This window comes from Caretta caretta, chromosome 11 (assembly GCF_965140235.1).
Source record: "Caretta caretta isolate rCarCar2 chromosome 11, rCarCar1.hap1, whole genome shotgun sequence".
NCBI classification, from domain to species: Eukaryota; Metazoa; Chordata; order Testudines; family Cheloniidae; genus Caretta; species Caretta caretta.
In genome coordinates, this window is record NC_134216.1 from 48,058,520 (window position 1) to 48,073,200 (window position 14,681).

Genomic DNA, 14,681 nt, shown 5'->3' on the forward strand with positions numbered 1-14,681 from the left:
CTGCATGCCAATTTGCATGACTGACAAAAACAGATCTATTATATATCTGTCTTGTTCAGTAATGTTTGATGTCATGGTTTTAGCAGCATTCTCTTAAATTCTACAATTATTTTAATTTTTACTCTTTCTTTCCCTCTATAGATGCAACTGGTGTTGGTATGCACCAGAGATACACTTTTCTTGTTGTACCGTGTAAAATGAAAAGTTGAAGGTCAGTGGCATTCAACTGAGGTTCCGGGTGTTTTTAAAAATTCCTTCCTCTGAAGTTTTTATAGGTTATCTACTCTACCGTAGAGCTCTACACAGAGCTGAATATTAAGAAGTCTTAATCCTTCCAAGCGAAGGGATGATATTTAATCAATTGAGAATGGCAGAGCAATGCACAAGATCCGTGTTAAAACTTGCTGTGCTAGGATAAATTAAGATTTTAATTGTAATTTTACATTAAAAATAATTCACCAACATGTAATACAGTCTAGTGTTTATTGTATGTTATGGAAGGTACACTGGAATTTCAAAAATTTAAAACATATAAAAAGTGGTTAAGGGCTAACGTTTTTTTATCAACACCTGATAAATGTGTAAGAACGTTTATTATACAGCAGGGTACAATGGTAGTGTTAATGCCAACAGGGCACCATGGAAGTTAGTCTAAAATTTTTTCCCACTTTGCTTTATACAAACATCACTTTGCCTCTGTTTAAGAAGATCGGGAGAGGATTGCTGTCTAAGGATAAGCAGTCCTAGAACATTTTTAATGTTATTTAGTGTCCTAGTACTTAGATTAGTGAATGTTTCAAAATAAAGGAAAGTAGAAATGTTGTAATTACTTCACAGAAATGCACATCCAATTCTTGTTTTCAATAAGAACAATAGGTACAGATTATAACTTTCCCTATATGAAATAATTTACACACAGAGGAAAACTAGAACACTATCTAAAATAATCACTAAATACATTTTTCTTCTTGGAAATAAACAAGCAATTATGGTTTTGCATGATCAAATATCAAAAACATAGCAGAAGTAGTGTTTTTCTTTTAAAGATAACCGATACTCTAAAAATAAAAAAAGGAGTATTTTCCATGAGTGTGCAACCTAAAATCAACCAAGCTCATATTGTAGTACAACCATATTAAGAAACCACGGATCAGAAATACAACCTTATGGAAGAAAGTTTATAATCCACAAAACTGTTGGCCAGGCCATAAAGTAAAATAGCTCCACAGTTTACAGGTAAAACTGAGGCAACATAGATGCGTGCTAAGTCTTCAGTCAGTCGATATTTATGTAGAGGCTGTGACACTTTGTTTGTAGACAGCATGGTATGCATTTCTCAGCAAGACATAAGGGAAACAAGACTCCAAAAGATCCATGGTCAGGAACGGAGACTCCTGCACAATCTGAAAAACACCAAAGATGTATCAAGATTCTCTAATGTTCAATGATGAGAATCATCTACATCATTTGATTAATACCAGCCTGCGCCACAACAGCATTTATATTTCTTCGGCTGAAAAGGGAAATACTGCAGCGTGTTCATCCCACAGTCCTTTCAAGTACAACGTTTAAGCAAACGTACAAAGCTTTTTAAAGCTAGTTGCAAATATTTCAAACAGGCTTGTGACACTAAAATAAATGCTCAGAGCAGATGTCTCATGGGTTATCCTCACAGTTTAATTTGCACTAATTTAATGTGACATCAATATAGAGCTGTATCCGTTAATCAATTGTGAAAATTACTTGAATACTACTATAACTTTTTCTGGCATTTGTTGACAACACAGAGAAAGATAATACTCAATAGTAAAAGAATTGTGCAGAGGGACGGGAGAAAAAAAATCAAAAGGACTTCAGTTCTTCATGTCATTCTATTGTCATGATGTCAAAAAGTATTTCTATTGGTTGATGAGTTACAACAGCAAGGGTGTCTGTCAAAAAGGCCTTTGTTGTTAGGAATAACAACGAGCATGAGAACTTACCATGTCTAGCAGTAAATAAACAGATTCTCTGTTCCTTGTAGTAGTTTTGTCCGTCTCCTGACCAATTTTCAGTAGACTAGATGATGCAAGCTACAAAAAATTATTAAAAAACGATAAACATTTTAAAATATATATCATATCATTTTTGTGCTCTACTTTAAGTTGATCAATTTTTGCTACTTTTGTTAAGTTTCTTTTAACTAATCTCCCTAACCAGTGTAGTTATTAGTACAACAGAATACATAATGGAAAGGAAGTACCATGACTACATTACAAGCATGCTTTCTGCATATTGTGTTTTGCTCTGCTAGGCATGTGCCTTTTTTGTAGAAATCAAATCTGATTAGCAGTGCTTGACATGCGTATTTGAGGGGAGAAAAAACAAGATTATTGCACAGAATTTCCAGGTGAAATCCTCGCTTTCATGAAGTCAGCAGTTTTGTCACTGACCAATTTTTTCCTTCCAATATGTATGCACGTTTACTTACTCTTCTTGCATGATCAATACAAATAATTTTTTTAAAATTTATCATTCCATATCCTGGTCCTGATGTGGTGGAGAGAGAAAAAAAAGTATCAAATGCTCAAATTCTAATACTACATATAATTAAAGAAATGCATACATTATTATTTTATGACAATGGCAGGTTAAAGTGTAGGCAAACCAAACTACTTGTTTCTGCGATAAAGGCCCAGATACAGCAAGAATCAAAGCCCCCGCTTAAGTCTTTGCAGGATCAGGGTCACAGACTTCAACAAAATATTTTGATCAGAAATGAACTGTTAACTTTATTGTCATGAACTGTAGAATACACAAATAAGAAATAAATTTGTTCAACTTCCAGAAGCAGAATTTTCAAGATTAGTACATGCCAATGAAGCAACAGCCCCATGCCTAAATATCTGCTCACAAATCTAAATTTCTGATTTGGAAATTTTCACTTTAAAATATTCCTGAAGACTGAATCACTGTCCCTTACAAAAAAAGAGTTTAATAATTTGCCAAAAGAAAAAAAAAAGAAGTCTATTTTTAATCTAAGGTGATAGTATTCACATTTCAAAAAATCTTTTAGAACATTCCCATATTTAATTTCAATGGGCAGGAGCAATTAGGTTATCTAGTACATTCCTTTATCAGAAGATAATTATTTCCCACAGTTTATTTTCTTGAGCTCCAGGCCTTCTCAAGCTAACGGTGAAAAAAAAAATTCTTTAAAGATAAGAAATTGGAAGACACCAAGTTGAATAAAGTAAAGTCAGTGACTACAGTACTTTAATTACAGTCTGAGCAGTCAAAGAAAACACATGTACCATCTAGATCACATGATCAAAAATGAAATTCTTGCAGCAAAAATGTTTTTATATCACATGAAACTGCACTGTTTTCCTTTGCTTGTCAAGCACATACAATTTGACATGACCATTTTTCATGTTTTGCTACAAGCAGCTGCGGCAGACAATATCCGCTCATGAGGTCAATGGGTTAAGATGCTTTTTTTCCTTCCATAAAGTAACAATGCATTACCAGAAGTGAGAATTTTGCAAAAAGTACTGCCTACTATACCTCTCTAACTATTAAAGATAAAGACAGATTCCCGCCTCCCCACATTCACACAAAAATATGTTTAATATGCCTAAGTAAGGTTGTCATTTCTGTCCACATTTCTTAAAGTTGGCCACCCAAAAACAAAGGCACTCAAAATCACTGGCTATTTTTGAAAATTTAGACCAGACTATCTACTTGGCCGTCTGTTATTTTAACCGTATGTACCCCTGAAGTACTGAGAGCCAATTTTTAAGTTAAATTTCTATTTTAAAAACACAATGAAGTATGCTAAAACCCAAAACCATAAACCACAGATTTATGTATTTGACAAGTTACAAAGATCTGATCCTAAAGCAGATAAGTGTTGGAGACAGATTTTTGAGCATGATGGCGAGTCAGGTCATTCCGGATTAATCTAGATATACTAAGCCAAAACATTACATATCACAGATATGACCTGGATCTCCAGTTCACACTGAAGGCACCACTAATTCTCTTACACAAGTTTTCTTGGCTGTCTAGAGCCCTATACTCCACCTAATGGCTACTGCACAAACAGAACTTCAATGTCAAAAGTACAATCCAAGAGATACACCAAGTCAGCTAAGGTTACTTGTTATGACAGACTAACATATAATAAACTAAAAGTACAATATATCTTGTGGAAAATCTCTTGGAGCTTCATAAGGATATAAACATTGATTTCACATACACTATACTTAACTGTTTCCGATCTTGCATTACAATCTAGAAGATCATGTACTCTATTTTTAATATATATATACACACACACACGTAATTACAGTATATATACACACACACTACAAAAATGCTACATGCGTTTCAGGCTCAAGTTTAACTTTCATGTAATAGCATATCAACTGACTGATGTTTAACCACCTCTTGTAATATCACACATTTAATCTATACACATCTAAGTCTTTGTACTATTCATTTGCATTCTGTGTATCAAAATTAAGACAATTTATAACCAGTTTAAATATAAATGAGAGTAAAATAGTTAGTTCCTTAAAATTACATTTTCAATCTGAATTTTGAAAGTATCTGCAGACCACTAAATCAGAGATTAACTTCTTAAGAATAAAGTACAACTATCCACTCTTGACACAAAGTTTAAGAAAAAGGATAGATCTTCAAGAAATCCTTATGGACTAACAAAGCTGGGCAAATAACTGATTTTTTGGTTTGGCCAGCAAACTGAAAAAGTCAGGAAGATAATTAGGTTTAGTTCTAAAAACGTCAGCAAATTGGAAAAGTCCATTTCAGGGTCAGCAAACATACACCCATATACGTCTGAGTACCTTTATAACCTTTGGCCCAGAGGTTACAGGCTTTGCCCAGGATGTGGAACTCCCAGGTTTGAATCCCCACTCTAGAGCAGGGACTTGAAGTCAGGTCTTTCCCTCAAGCTATAGGCTATTCTAGAGCAGGTTGCTCTCAATCTCTCCTGTTGAAACTGCTCCACTTTGTACAAATTTTTAAATAGTCACTGGCCAAAGAGAGTGATGACGATGAGTCTATAGCCTAGTTATTAAGGCACCCACCTGGGAGGTAAGAGATGTAGATTCAAATCCCTCCTCTGAATCAGGCAAAAAGATTAGCTTATAGCCTGGTGGTTAGGATGCTCACCTGGGAGGCGGGAAATCTGATTTAAAGCCGCTGCTCCAGAGTGGAGATTCAAACCTGGGTCTCCTGCATCCCAGTGCCCTATGCACTTGACTAAAGTTAATAAAGGGGGGCAGGGCGCACGCACACACTCACTCTGCTGACTCTGAAAAACCTTTTTCCAACCAGAACTATTGAGTTGAATTAGCAAATGGTTTCAGATCCACCGAAATGGTATTTTTTGGTGAGTAAACCATTCACCCAAAAAATGTCACCTAGCTCTAACGATTAACCAACTGATTGTGTCCCCATATCTGATTTTCTCCAAATGAAAATGAAAACTGTGAAAACACTACTGCGGATAATTTAGCCTTCTTCTCTTTAGCTTAAGACCAAAGGGAAAATAACTACCAATACTAGACAAAGTACACATATATTGTTATTTCAGAAGCAAACGGATATTGCAGATCAATTGAAGTCATTTCTATTAAATTCTTTATAAATGTTATGGCAACGAAGATTAATGTAGCACTCTATACTATGCATGGGGAATACCACAGTAATATCAGTTTGCAAAGGCAAAATGTTGAGGATTTTAATGGTGACCACTGTACATCTAAAAGCTAAGTCTGAGTTGCAACAGAGGTTTAGGGTTTTGCTTTGGTTTTTTAGGCTGATTTTTGTAGCAGTCAACCCTGGTTATCAAATTGTACATACAGCCAAAAATTCTTTAAGACGGTCTTCAATGCTTCCCTTGTGGATGGTAAATAGGGCTGCAGCAATCTGGTTGATAGCTTTTGCCAGGCAATGTATGTTGTTGCAGTGCCCTAAACAAAAACACAGACATGTTATTATTTCAGCAACACTTCTCAAAACCAAATGATTCTTTGAATGTTTTAGCTGACAGGAACATAATTCGTAACTGCAACAGGGTCAAGGTTTTGCAGTGAACTAACTTGAAATGTGCTAGCAATTGTGGTGAGTGCTTTGGATCTCCAGGCCACATTCAGTAAAAAGCTTACAAAGGAAACATGTTTAGAATTAATACAATGAAATGCACTATTATATTTTACTCCCATATTGCAGGTAAGTCGCATGTAACATACTAAAAATAACAGAGGTTTATCACAACAGAGGCCCATCTTATGCAGCCATTGCAAGGGTCATTAAAAATCACAAGGTGAGATGATTTCAGGTGTTTAAAATAGTATATGGATTGAACAGGAGATCATATACATAATCAAAAATTCAAATCCCCTCCCTCCTAAGGGCTATGATTGGGAAAGATCCCAGAGACTCTTGGAATGAAGGGAACAGCTATGTTTTGGAAAAATACTTTCAATTCTGTAAAAATGAAAGATTTTGTAATTAGCTGGGTATATGGACATGTACACACAGGTGTCTTTCAGGTTCAATGAGCACAGGATTTATTCATTTTCCATGTGGTGGTTGTGGGGCAAAAGAGATCTCTTGAATAAAGCAGGGGAAGGACCTCCATTCTAAATCTGGATTTTACACTCATCTGGAGAGGAGACCGGTCCAGGATAGGGTGTAAAACAGACTGTCCTCTAAAACTTTGTCAGTAATTCTCTGATGGGTGAACACTAGTAACAGCTTTTGGAGTGAACAGTTTGCATGTCATACCCAAGAGAGATTGCCTCTTCTCTGACTTGAGTGAAATAAGTGAAGAGGCTGTATGGTAGACAGGGAAGGAGAATCTGACTGTGAAACTGGCATGAATGATCTCTGCTCATCTGTCAGTGGGTGACTGGTCCAAGTTTTAAGGAAAAACTAATCTCTGGCAATTAGCTTGAGATTTGGCTAACTGTCAAGATCTCAGTCTTCTGTTAGCAGGAGCAAATATGAAGGTTACTTGGGGTCTGACTCTCTGCCAGGAGACATAGAAGGAGCCCTTGGTCTTGGATAAACAAATGGCAGGCACTCAGATATGGCCAGAATATCTTGAAGTCTGTACTTTTGAGATAACATTTTCCCTCTCTTTTCCTTGGCTTGGGAACTGAAGCTAGTTCAACTTTTTAGATGGCCATATCCAGGATCTTGCCAGAGTTTAATGACACTAAAAGGAGCACAGCACGAATGAGATTGAATATATAGCTTACATCCAAAGCCAGATGCTACACTTCCGGACTGTAGAACACAGAAGGGGAAAAAGTGATAAAAGAAGGGACAAAAGCCATCTAAAAAGCGTTGTGTCCTGCTTTTAGCTTTGACTAACTCAGACGTAGTCACCCAAGAAAAGGAAGCCCTTATATCCAAGGCAGGCCATGGAGGCAGAGTCCCTCTCTTCAAGGACTGCTTGTCCACCAGGTAAAGGAGATTTGTCCCCCTGACAAAAATAACTCTCTTTTTTGTTCAGCCTCGAGACTGAGGCATCCACCTGAGCCTATAGCAAATTCGATGCATTTATCCTTCTGATCTTGTACAGTCAGTGGCAAGTCCCGATATAGACTTTTTTGTGCGCTGGGTAGGATCACTTAAAGGGTCTGGGAAAGTTCATGCACTTCTAGCTTTCCCCACTTTAAAGGGTTCCTCTTCGGGCCATCAGCTTCGCCTGATTCCTTGTCAGAGCTACAAAATGGAGGAGTCAGACTGCCACTGGAAGAAAAATTGGTGACAGAGGGTATTTTCTAGTGCAATTTATTTATCAAAATGTACACAAGTCCTGTTCATCTTGGAGAAGTGATCAAAACTACATACAAGCCACTCCACTTACAGAGACTGCAGCTAAGACAGACAGGCCTGTCACCATGACTCAGTTCCCTTCTTTGGTTCTTGATCTGTCTCTTCTCTTTTAGGACATTTTCTGGTCCTCCCTCCTGCCTGTGCTCTGAACATTTAATCTGGGGAAAGTTTCTAGCCCTTAGTGGTTTTGAAAAAAGCCTCCCAAAATGGAAAGCAATGCACTTTTGTCTTTCCAAATCTGCAGATAACCCTCAGAGCTATTGCTTCAGGCTATGAATTGTTCCCCCTATTCATCTAAATAAAATGTTCATATTTAAGTTTGTCATTAGGCTACACTTAATTTCTGTTCATTACAGATAATCCCAGAAAAGATGGATTTATGTGCAGAGCTCAGACTATTACTCTAGGCTTACTATCTAAAAGTTACAGTGTACATACCTATACACCTTGACGATGAAAGAAAATATGTCCCTATCAAGGAAGTTAACATTGTTGAATTAAACAGAAGCTTGAAATATAAATTTCTACAAAAATGTGTGTACACACAGTAATACAAGGCAATTGCAATCTTAGTCTGCACACTTAATCGTTGTACTGCACAAGTGACCAGCTATGCCCACAAAGATCTGAAACATGGGATCTTGTGCATCTAAATTATTACATAATATATTTTCTTTAATTTGAAATTCAAAGCTTTAGAAATTTGGGGCTTTCTCCTGCTGCTTCTACTAATTCTGGGAAAGCTGGGGAAGGAAATGATTGACAAGCTAGATGTCCTATGTTAATTAAGCTTTGTCCTGTGCAGGATATAGAGCAGATTCTGGTAAAGACAAAGAAAGAAAACTTAGTGGGTCAAGTGAATGGACACAGACTCCACATATTCCTATTGAAAAGTGATTTGTGTGTGTTTTGGAGCAGTTTTGACAATTTTTTCTATTAAACTTAGTTTGAAAGAGTTAAACATTTTTTTTGTGGATTATAAACAAAGAATTTCCTTGAGGCAAAGATCTTTATCTTTTAATAAGAAAGGAAAGTAGCAAAAATTCCTTAGACGATGATTCTACTTACAATTCATTCCTTCTAGATTTAAAAAAAAATTTTTTTTTAGTAGCTGAGATATTAAACCATTAAGGCATATGAATAGGCACAAATCCAATGTAGCAGTAATAAATTAACAGTTACTAAAACAACACATATGCTAATCAATATAAATTCTTAGACTAATCAAAATGGAAAATATGTTTTAGGTCATCTGCTTTGTGTGCGAGTTAAACATTAACTCCTAAAGTGCATATTTTAGAACTGCATCTAGTCTTCAAAATTTCAAGTGGATTATATTCATTTTTAATACATCATGTTTCAAAACAAGATTAAGGTAAATGATTTTAAAGATTTCTAATCATGTTTCTGTTGTGATTTAGATTCAGTTCAACCTGACTGTTAGAGCCATCCACCATAAAGCATATGATAATAAAATAAATACATTTTGCTATTCCAAAGAGCAAGCATTTGAGAAAAAAACGCTTAAAAGATTAATAATCAAGGTATTTCAACAAGAACATATTCAGACCAAAAATGTACCACCACCAAATAAATAATACCTTCAATGGCAGGGCTATATTGAGACATCACGTTACTGGCCAAAGTTGGCAACGACACTGCCACAAAGACCATGAGAAGGCAGGCAATTTTATATTCTTCTTCTGGACTAATATTTTCTGAAAATAAGAAGAAAATTCTTCAATTTAAAAGCTACTCTGAGATTTATCCCATGACAACGGAGCAGAAAGTTGCCTTTTTGGTCTGTCGTAATTCATGTCACATTTTCTGAAATATTATTGCCACCACCTTTAATGAGACTATAAAGTTAAAAAAGTCAAGTAGTGAATTGCAGTATCTAGCACACTATTAAAGGCCAGCATGTATTGACTAAGTGATGATAGTAAAAAGAAAAAGGAGGACCTGTGGCACCTCAGAGACTAACCTATTTATTTGAGCATAAGCTACAGCTCACTTCACTGGATGCACTCGATGCATTGTTAGTCTCTAAGGTGCCACAAGTCCTCCTTTTCTTTTTGCGAATACAGACTAACACGGCTGCTACTCTGAAACCTGATGATAGTAAGTCACTCCATCCAACTGCAGAAACAGATGGGAATTAAAATACAAGACCCCAACACCAAAAGGAATGAGCTAAAATAAAATGCTATGTCCTGTTCACACAATTTAACTCCTTCATAGTTACTGGGGTAGGTTGTACTAGAACTACCCAGGGAAGAGAGATCAGAATCACACAAACTTTAAATAATATTTACTAATGACATTTTAAAAAGCCATTCAGGCTGTTTGAACCCAATATGTGATTTAATATTAAAATAATAGTGATAAATGTCTTCAGGAACTTAAATGTATTTTTGCCCACCTCAAAGCTACCCCTACTAAGAAAATGGAAAAAAGTAACTTTCGGTATGATCTCTAACGGTCCATGCTCTATAGACATCCAGCCAATAGCAAGAACAAAGCAAATAAGATGTATTCATAGATTTGTGTTACCACGGTCATCTACTTTTTCTTTTGAAGGGAATAATCAAAATGTTTAATAAGAAACATAGGGAACAAAATGAATATCTGCCGAACAGCTTTAAGAATTTCATTTATTTTTATGCCTCTAAAAGGATATTTATTGTGAGTTAAAAAAATGGGAAAACTGGAAGGATTTGCAATGGCCCTTTAAAACAAATGTAACAATTTCAGATTCTATGGCAACTTGTCTTGGATGCTTTCACAGGCATAATTTAAAATGCTTTCCTTTGTCTGCTTTCATGTTAATGTTTTGCATAAAACACAACCTTCATATATTTCATAATATTGGTTTGTTAACTGCTTCTTAAAATCTGACATTTTTAAACATTCATAGTAGAGAGGAAAGGATTTAATAGTTACTGTGCATCAGAAAATAGACTATTTGCCTTCTGTTATCCTCAACACACAACCCAATATCTTCCTCTCCTTAAATGAATCCAGTTTTTCCCAAAGGCATTACATTCACCCACCTTTCACCTATTATCCATTTCTAGAGCAGTTTCCCCAATGCAGCTGGCTCACAAAACTCCAGGCTACATATCAGTGCATTTTATGAAGCATGCATAGCAAATGCTTAAGTTCCAAATGAAAATTCACCTGGCAATATACGTGGCTCATCTGAGGCAATACAGAAGAGCCATTAATCCACCAACAGCTCTTTGCTTACTACTGCAAATATCTGCACGCGTTTCTGGATTTTTTTAACATCAAAAAGAGTCAGAGTGCATTGCTAAATATACTTTTGAAAGATTATATGACTTGTTACCTGATTTTTGGGAAGAGAGTGCTACAACCAAGGCAGGATCAATCTCACATGGCAATCCAGCAGCAGATGACAGCTCATATACATTCATTGCCACCTGAGACACAGAACAGTAATTATTACAAGGTGAAAAACACCAAATGTTCTCTAAAAATCTCATTTCTGAACACAGCTGTACTGAAATGTTTAAACTGCAGAGTTTGAGAACACTAGGGATTTCAGTCTCTGAAATATGATAAAGAACCTTTGGATTTGTATTATGTCTAACCTACAATGAACAGCTGGTTCAGCACTTGGTTTGCTAGGAGGTTATCATTTCTTGCTGTCAAGGCAAACAAGGTTTTTGTAACTTTCCTCAACTGCCTCCAGCACAAACATCTTAGCATCCAGTTAGCTCTTCTAACTGAAAGGAAAGATGCAGAAAGTAAAGCTAACAAAGATGTAAGCAATCAGATCAGACGTGTCAAACAATGTTTTAAAAGTATTTTAACAAAAACACAGCCAATTAAGACCATATGTTGATGCAGTGTTACCAATTAAATGCACAAGAGTGAGGAAAAAGTTAATGGTCCTATAATAATGTTAAATTAGGTGAACATTTTCAAAGTGACAAGGGATTTTGGGTACCCAACCTACGACATCTTATAAGGGTCCTTATTTTCAGAGGATGAGTATTCAGAACTTTCTGAAAAATTAGGTCCACATAAGGTGTCTCAAGTTAGGAACCCAAAATTCAATAGTTACTTTTGAAAAATCTTAGTCTTAGAATGCTGTACATCCTATATATTTTATATTTAAATGAGTGATTCACAACTTTGTTTTTGTTGAACACCCCTGTGGGACAGATTGAAAGATAAACACCCAGGTTCCATACTCTTTTACATCATATTCTGAAACATTTGCCTTTTTTCCTGTTCATTCTCTCTCTCTCATTCTTTAAAACCCCTTTAAAAATATATTTATTACCCTTCACAACTCTTGTACAATAGCTAATTTTTAATCATGGAGGCCAAGAACCTAACAAGATTAAAAAAGAATTAGATTTTTATATGCTGAATGAGACTATTCACAATTAAACTTTAAAAAAAATAAAAGTATTTTTTTCCTCAGAAAGACACATTTTCATTCTTCTGGCTTAAGCCAAACAATAGCCAATGTGGGAAGAAACTCCCCCTTTGGGCTGGCTACTCCATAAATGCCCACTACAGAGTTCCTGGCACCCTGCTCTGAAGCATCTGGTACTAGTTATAGAGGCCACTGGACCAGATGGGCTTCTGGTCTGATCCAGTGTGAAAGTATCCAGTCTCCCAGGAGAGATTGCATATTTTTCTTAGAAGCTCAACCACTTCATTTTCAGGTACTTTCAGAACTTCTGCAAGTAAACAATCCTGCTCTTATTAGTTTGTTCCCCTCTCATTTATCTACCTGTTCCAGCACCACCTCTTTTGATATTTCAACGTCTGGAAGTACACCTCATCTTTATTTCCTAAAACGAGAAAGCATCTTCCTAACATGCTCTGCTGTGAAGGTTGATACAAAGAAATCATTTAGCTTCATTGCAATGTCCCTTATCTTTTTAATTGCCCGTCTACGCTGGTGGTTGAGTAGGCCAAACATTTTTCTCAGGAGCTTCCTGCTTTTAATATCTGTTTAATGAATTTCATATTGTTTTTGTGTCATTCAGTATTTGCTCTTCTAATTATCTTCTAGCCTTCCTCATTTTTAACCTTACATATTACTTGCCATAAGTAGTTTATGCTCCTTTTATTGGCTTCACGAGGAGGGCTGGATCTCTATTTTCTGAGACCTACCTCTGGTTTGAATAACCTTTTGAACCTTGCCATAAAACCATGTTATTTTTTCCTTGCCTTCCTTTTTGTTGTTGTTTATTGGTATACATACCTTTTGACATTTCTGCTGTAAGCCACTTTTTAAAAAAAAACATCTGGTGCTGTAAGGTTTGACATCACAGGATTTACTTATGGTTTACTGGATTTGTACAGTTTGAAGGAAGGCGATAAAGTGGCACAAATACCTTTCATTACAAGCAGGTGTATTAATAAAGTACACAGATTTGGCAAAGTTACCCTATAAAGTGGCCACCTTTTCAGTGCTCCTTAAATCTTAAACACACTTAAGCTGTAAAGCTTCTTCTCACTGACCACAAGTGTTTATCTTTACCCTTAATTGATACTAGTTTGGTTAGATAAACAATACTTTGTGCTTCTTCAGCTAACAGACACAGGGTTCTGCAGTGAAGTTTCCTGCTACAGCGAACTCCTATAAATCATACTTTCCTTTTCTCACATTCATATAGGAATAACATGTGTGAGAAAACCACACCCAGTTTATTCTTCTAATGATGAAATGTCTATGGCTGAACATTCAGTTAACAGAGTACATCATTTATAAACACCTAGAGGATAACAGGGTTAATAAGGAATAGCGAACTTTGATTTCTCAAAAACAAATCTTGCCAAACCAACCTAAATTTCCTTCTTTGACAGGGTTACTGGCCTAACAGATTGGATGGAAGGGGGCCGATAACATTTGATTTTTAGTGAGGCTTTTGATACAGTCCCACATGATACTCCCTAAGTAAACTAGCGAAATGCAGTCTAGATGAAATCGCTATAAGGTGGGTGCACAACTGGTGGAAAGACCAAACTCAGAGTAGTTATCAATGATCTACTTTCAAACCGGGATGGCACATCTAGTGGAGTTCCACAGGTGTTGGTCCTGGGTCCAGCATTATTCAATTACATTTTCATTAATGACTTGGGTAATGGCATGGAGAGTATGTTTCTAAAATGGGCAGATGACCCCAAGCTGGGAGGAGTTGCAAGCTTTTGGAGGGCAGAATTAGAATTCAAAACAATTTTGACAAACTGGATAACTGGTCTTAAATTAGCAAGATGAAAGTCAATACAAGTAAGTGCAAAATACTTCACTTAAGGAAAAAATCAAGTGCACAACCACACAATGTGAAGTAACTGGTTAGTGGTAACTGCTGAAAAGGATCTGGGGGTTATCACAAATTGAATGAGTCAACAGTATGAGACAGTTTAAAAAAAAGGCTAATATTCTAGGGCATATGTAAGACACAGGAGGCAACTGTCCTGCTCTACTTGGCACTGGTGAGGCCTCAGCTGAAATACTACGTCCAACTCTGGGTGCCACACTTTAGGAAAGATGTGGACAAACTTGACAGAGCCTGGAGGAGAGCAGGTTTAGAAAAACTGACCTATGAGGAAAGGTTACAACTGGACATGTTTAATATTGAGAAAAGACGACTGACAGGAAATCTGATAAGAGTCTTCAAGTATGTTAAGGGTTGTCATAAAGAGAATGGCAATCAATTGTTCTCCATGTCCACTGAAGGTAGGACAAGAAGAAATGGGCTTAATCTGCAGCAAGGGAGATTTATGTTAGACAGTAGGAAAAACTTGCTAATTATAAAGGATAGTTAAGCTCTGGA

The 14,681-nt window shown here is 36.3% G+C and overlaps 1 protein-coding gene across 5 annotated transcripts in view; it reads right to left on the reverse strand.

Moving 5' to 3' along the window:
* Positions 1-469: 469 nt before the first annotated feature.
* NCKAP1 (NCK associated protein 1) overlaps positions 470-14,681 on the reverse strand; it is a 115,341-nt gene continuing 101,129 nt past the window's right edge. For all 5 annotated transcript variants that reach the window (XM_048868890.2, XM_048868888.2, XM_048868887.2 and 2 more), the window contains 5 exons: positions 11,207-11,300; positions 9,459-9,575; positions 5,872-5,981; positions 1,983-2,072; positions 470-1,403 (listed from right to left, as the gene is read on the reverse strand). In XM_048868890.2, coding sequence (XP_048724847.1) covers positions 1,287-1,403; positions 1,983-2,072; positions 5,872-5,981; positions 9,459-9,575; positions 11,207-11,300 — 528 coding nt within the window. In that variant the 3' untranslated portion in view covers positions 470-1,286. The remainder of the gene's footprint in view (positions 1,404-1,982; positions 2,073-5,871; positions 5,982-9,458; positions 9,576-11,206; positions 11,301-14,681) is intronic.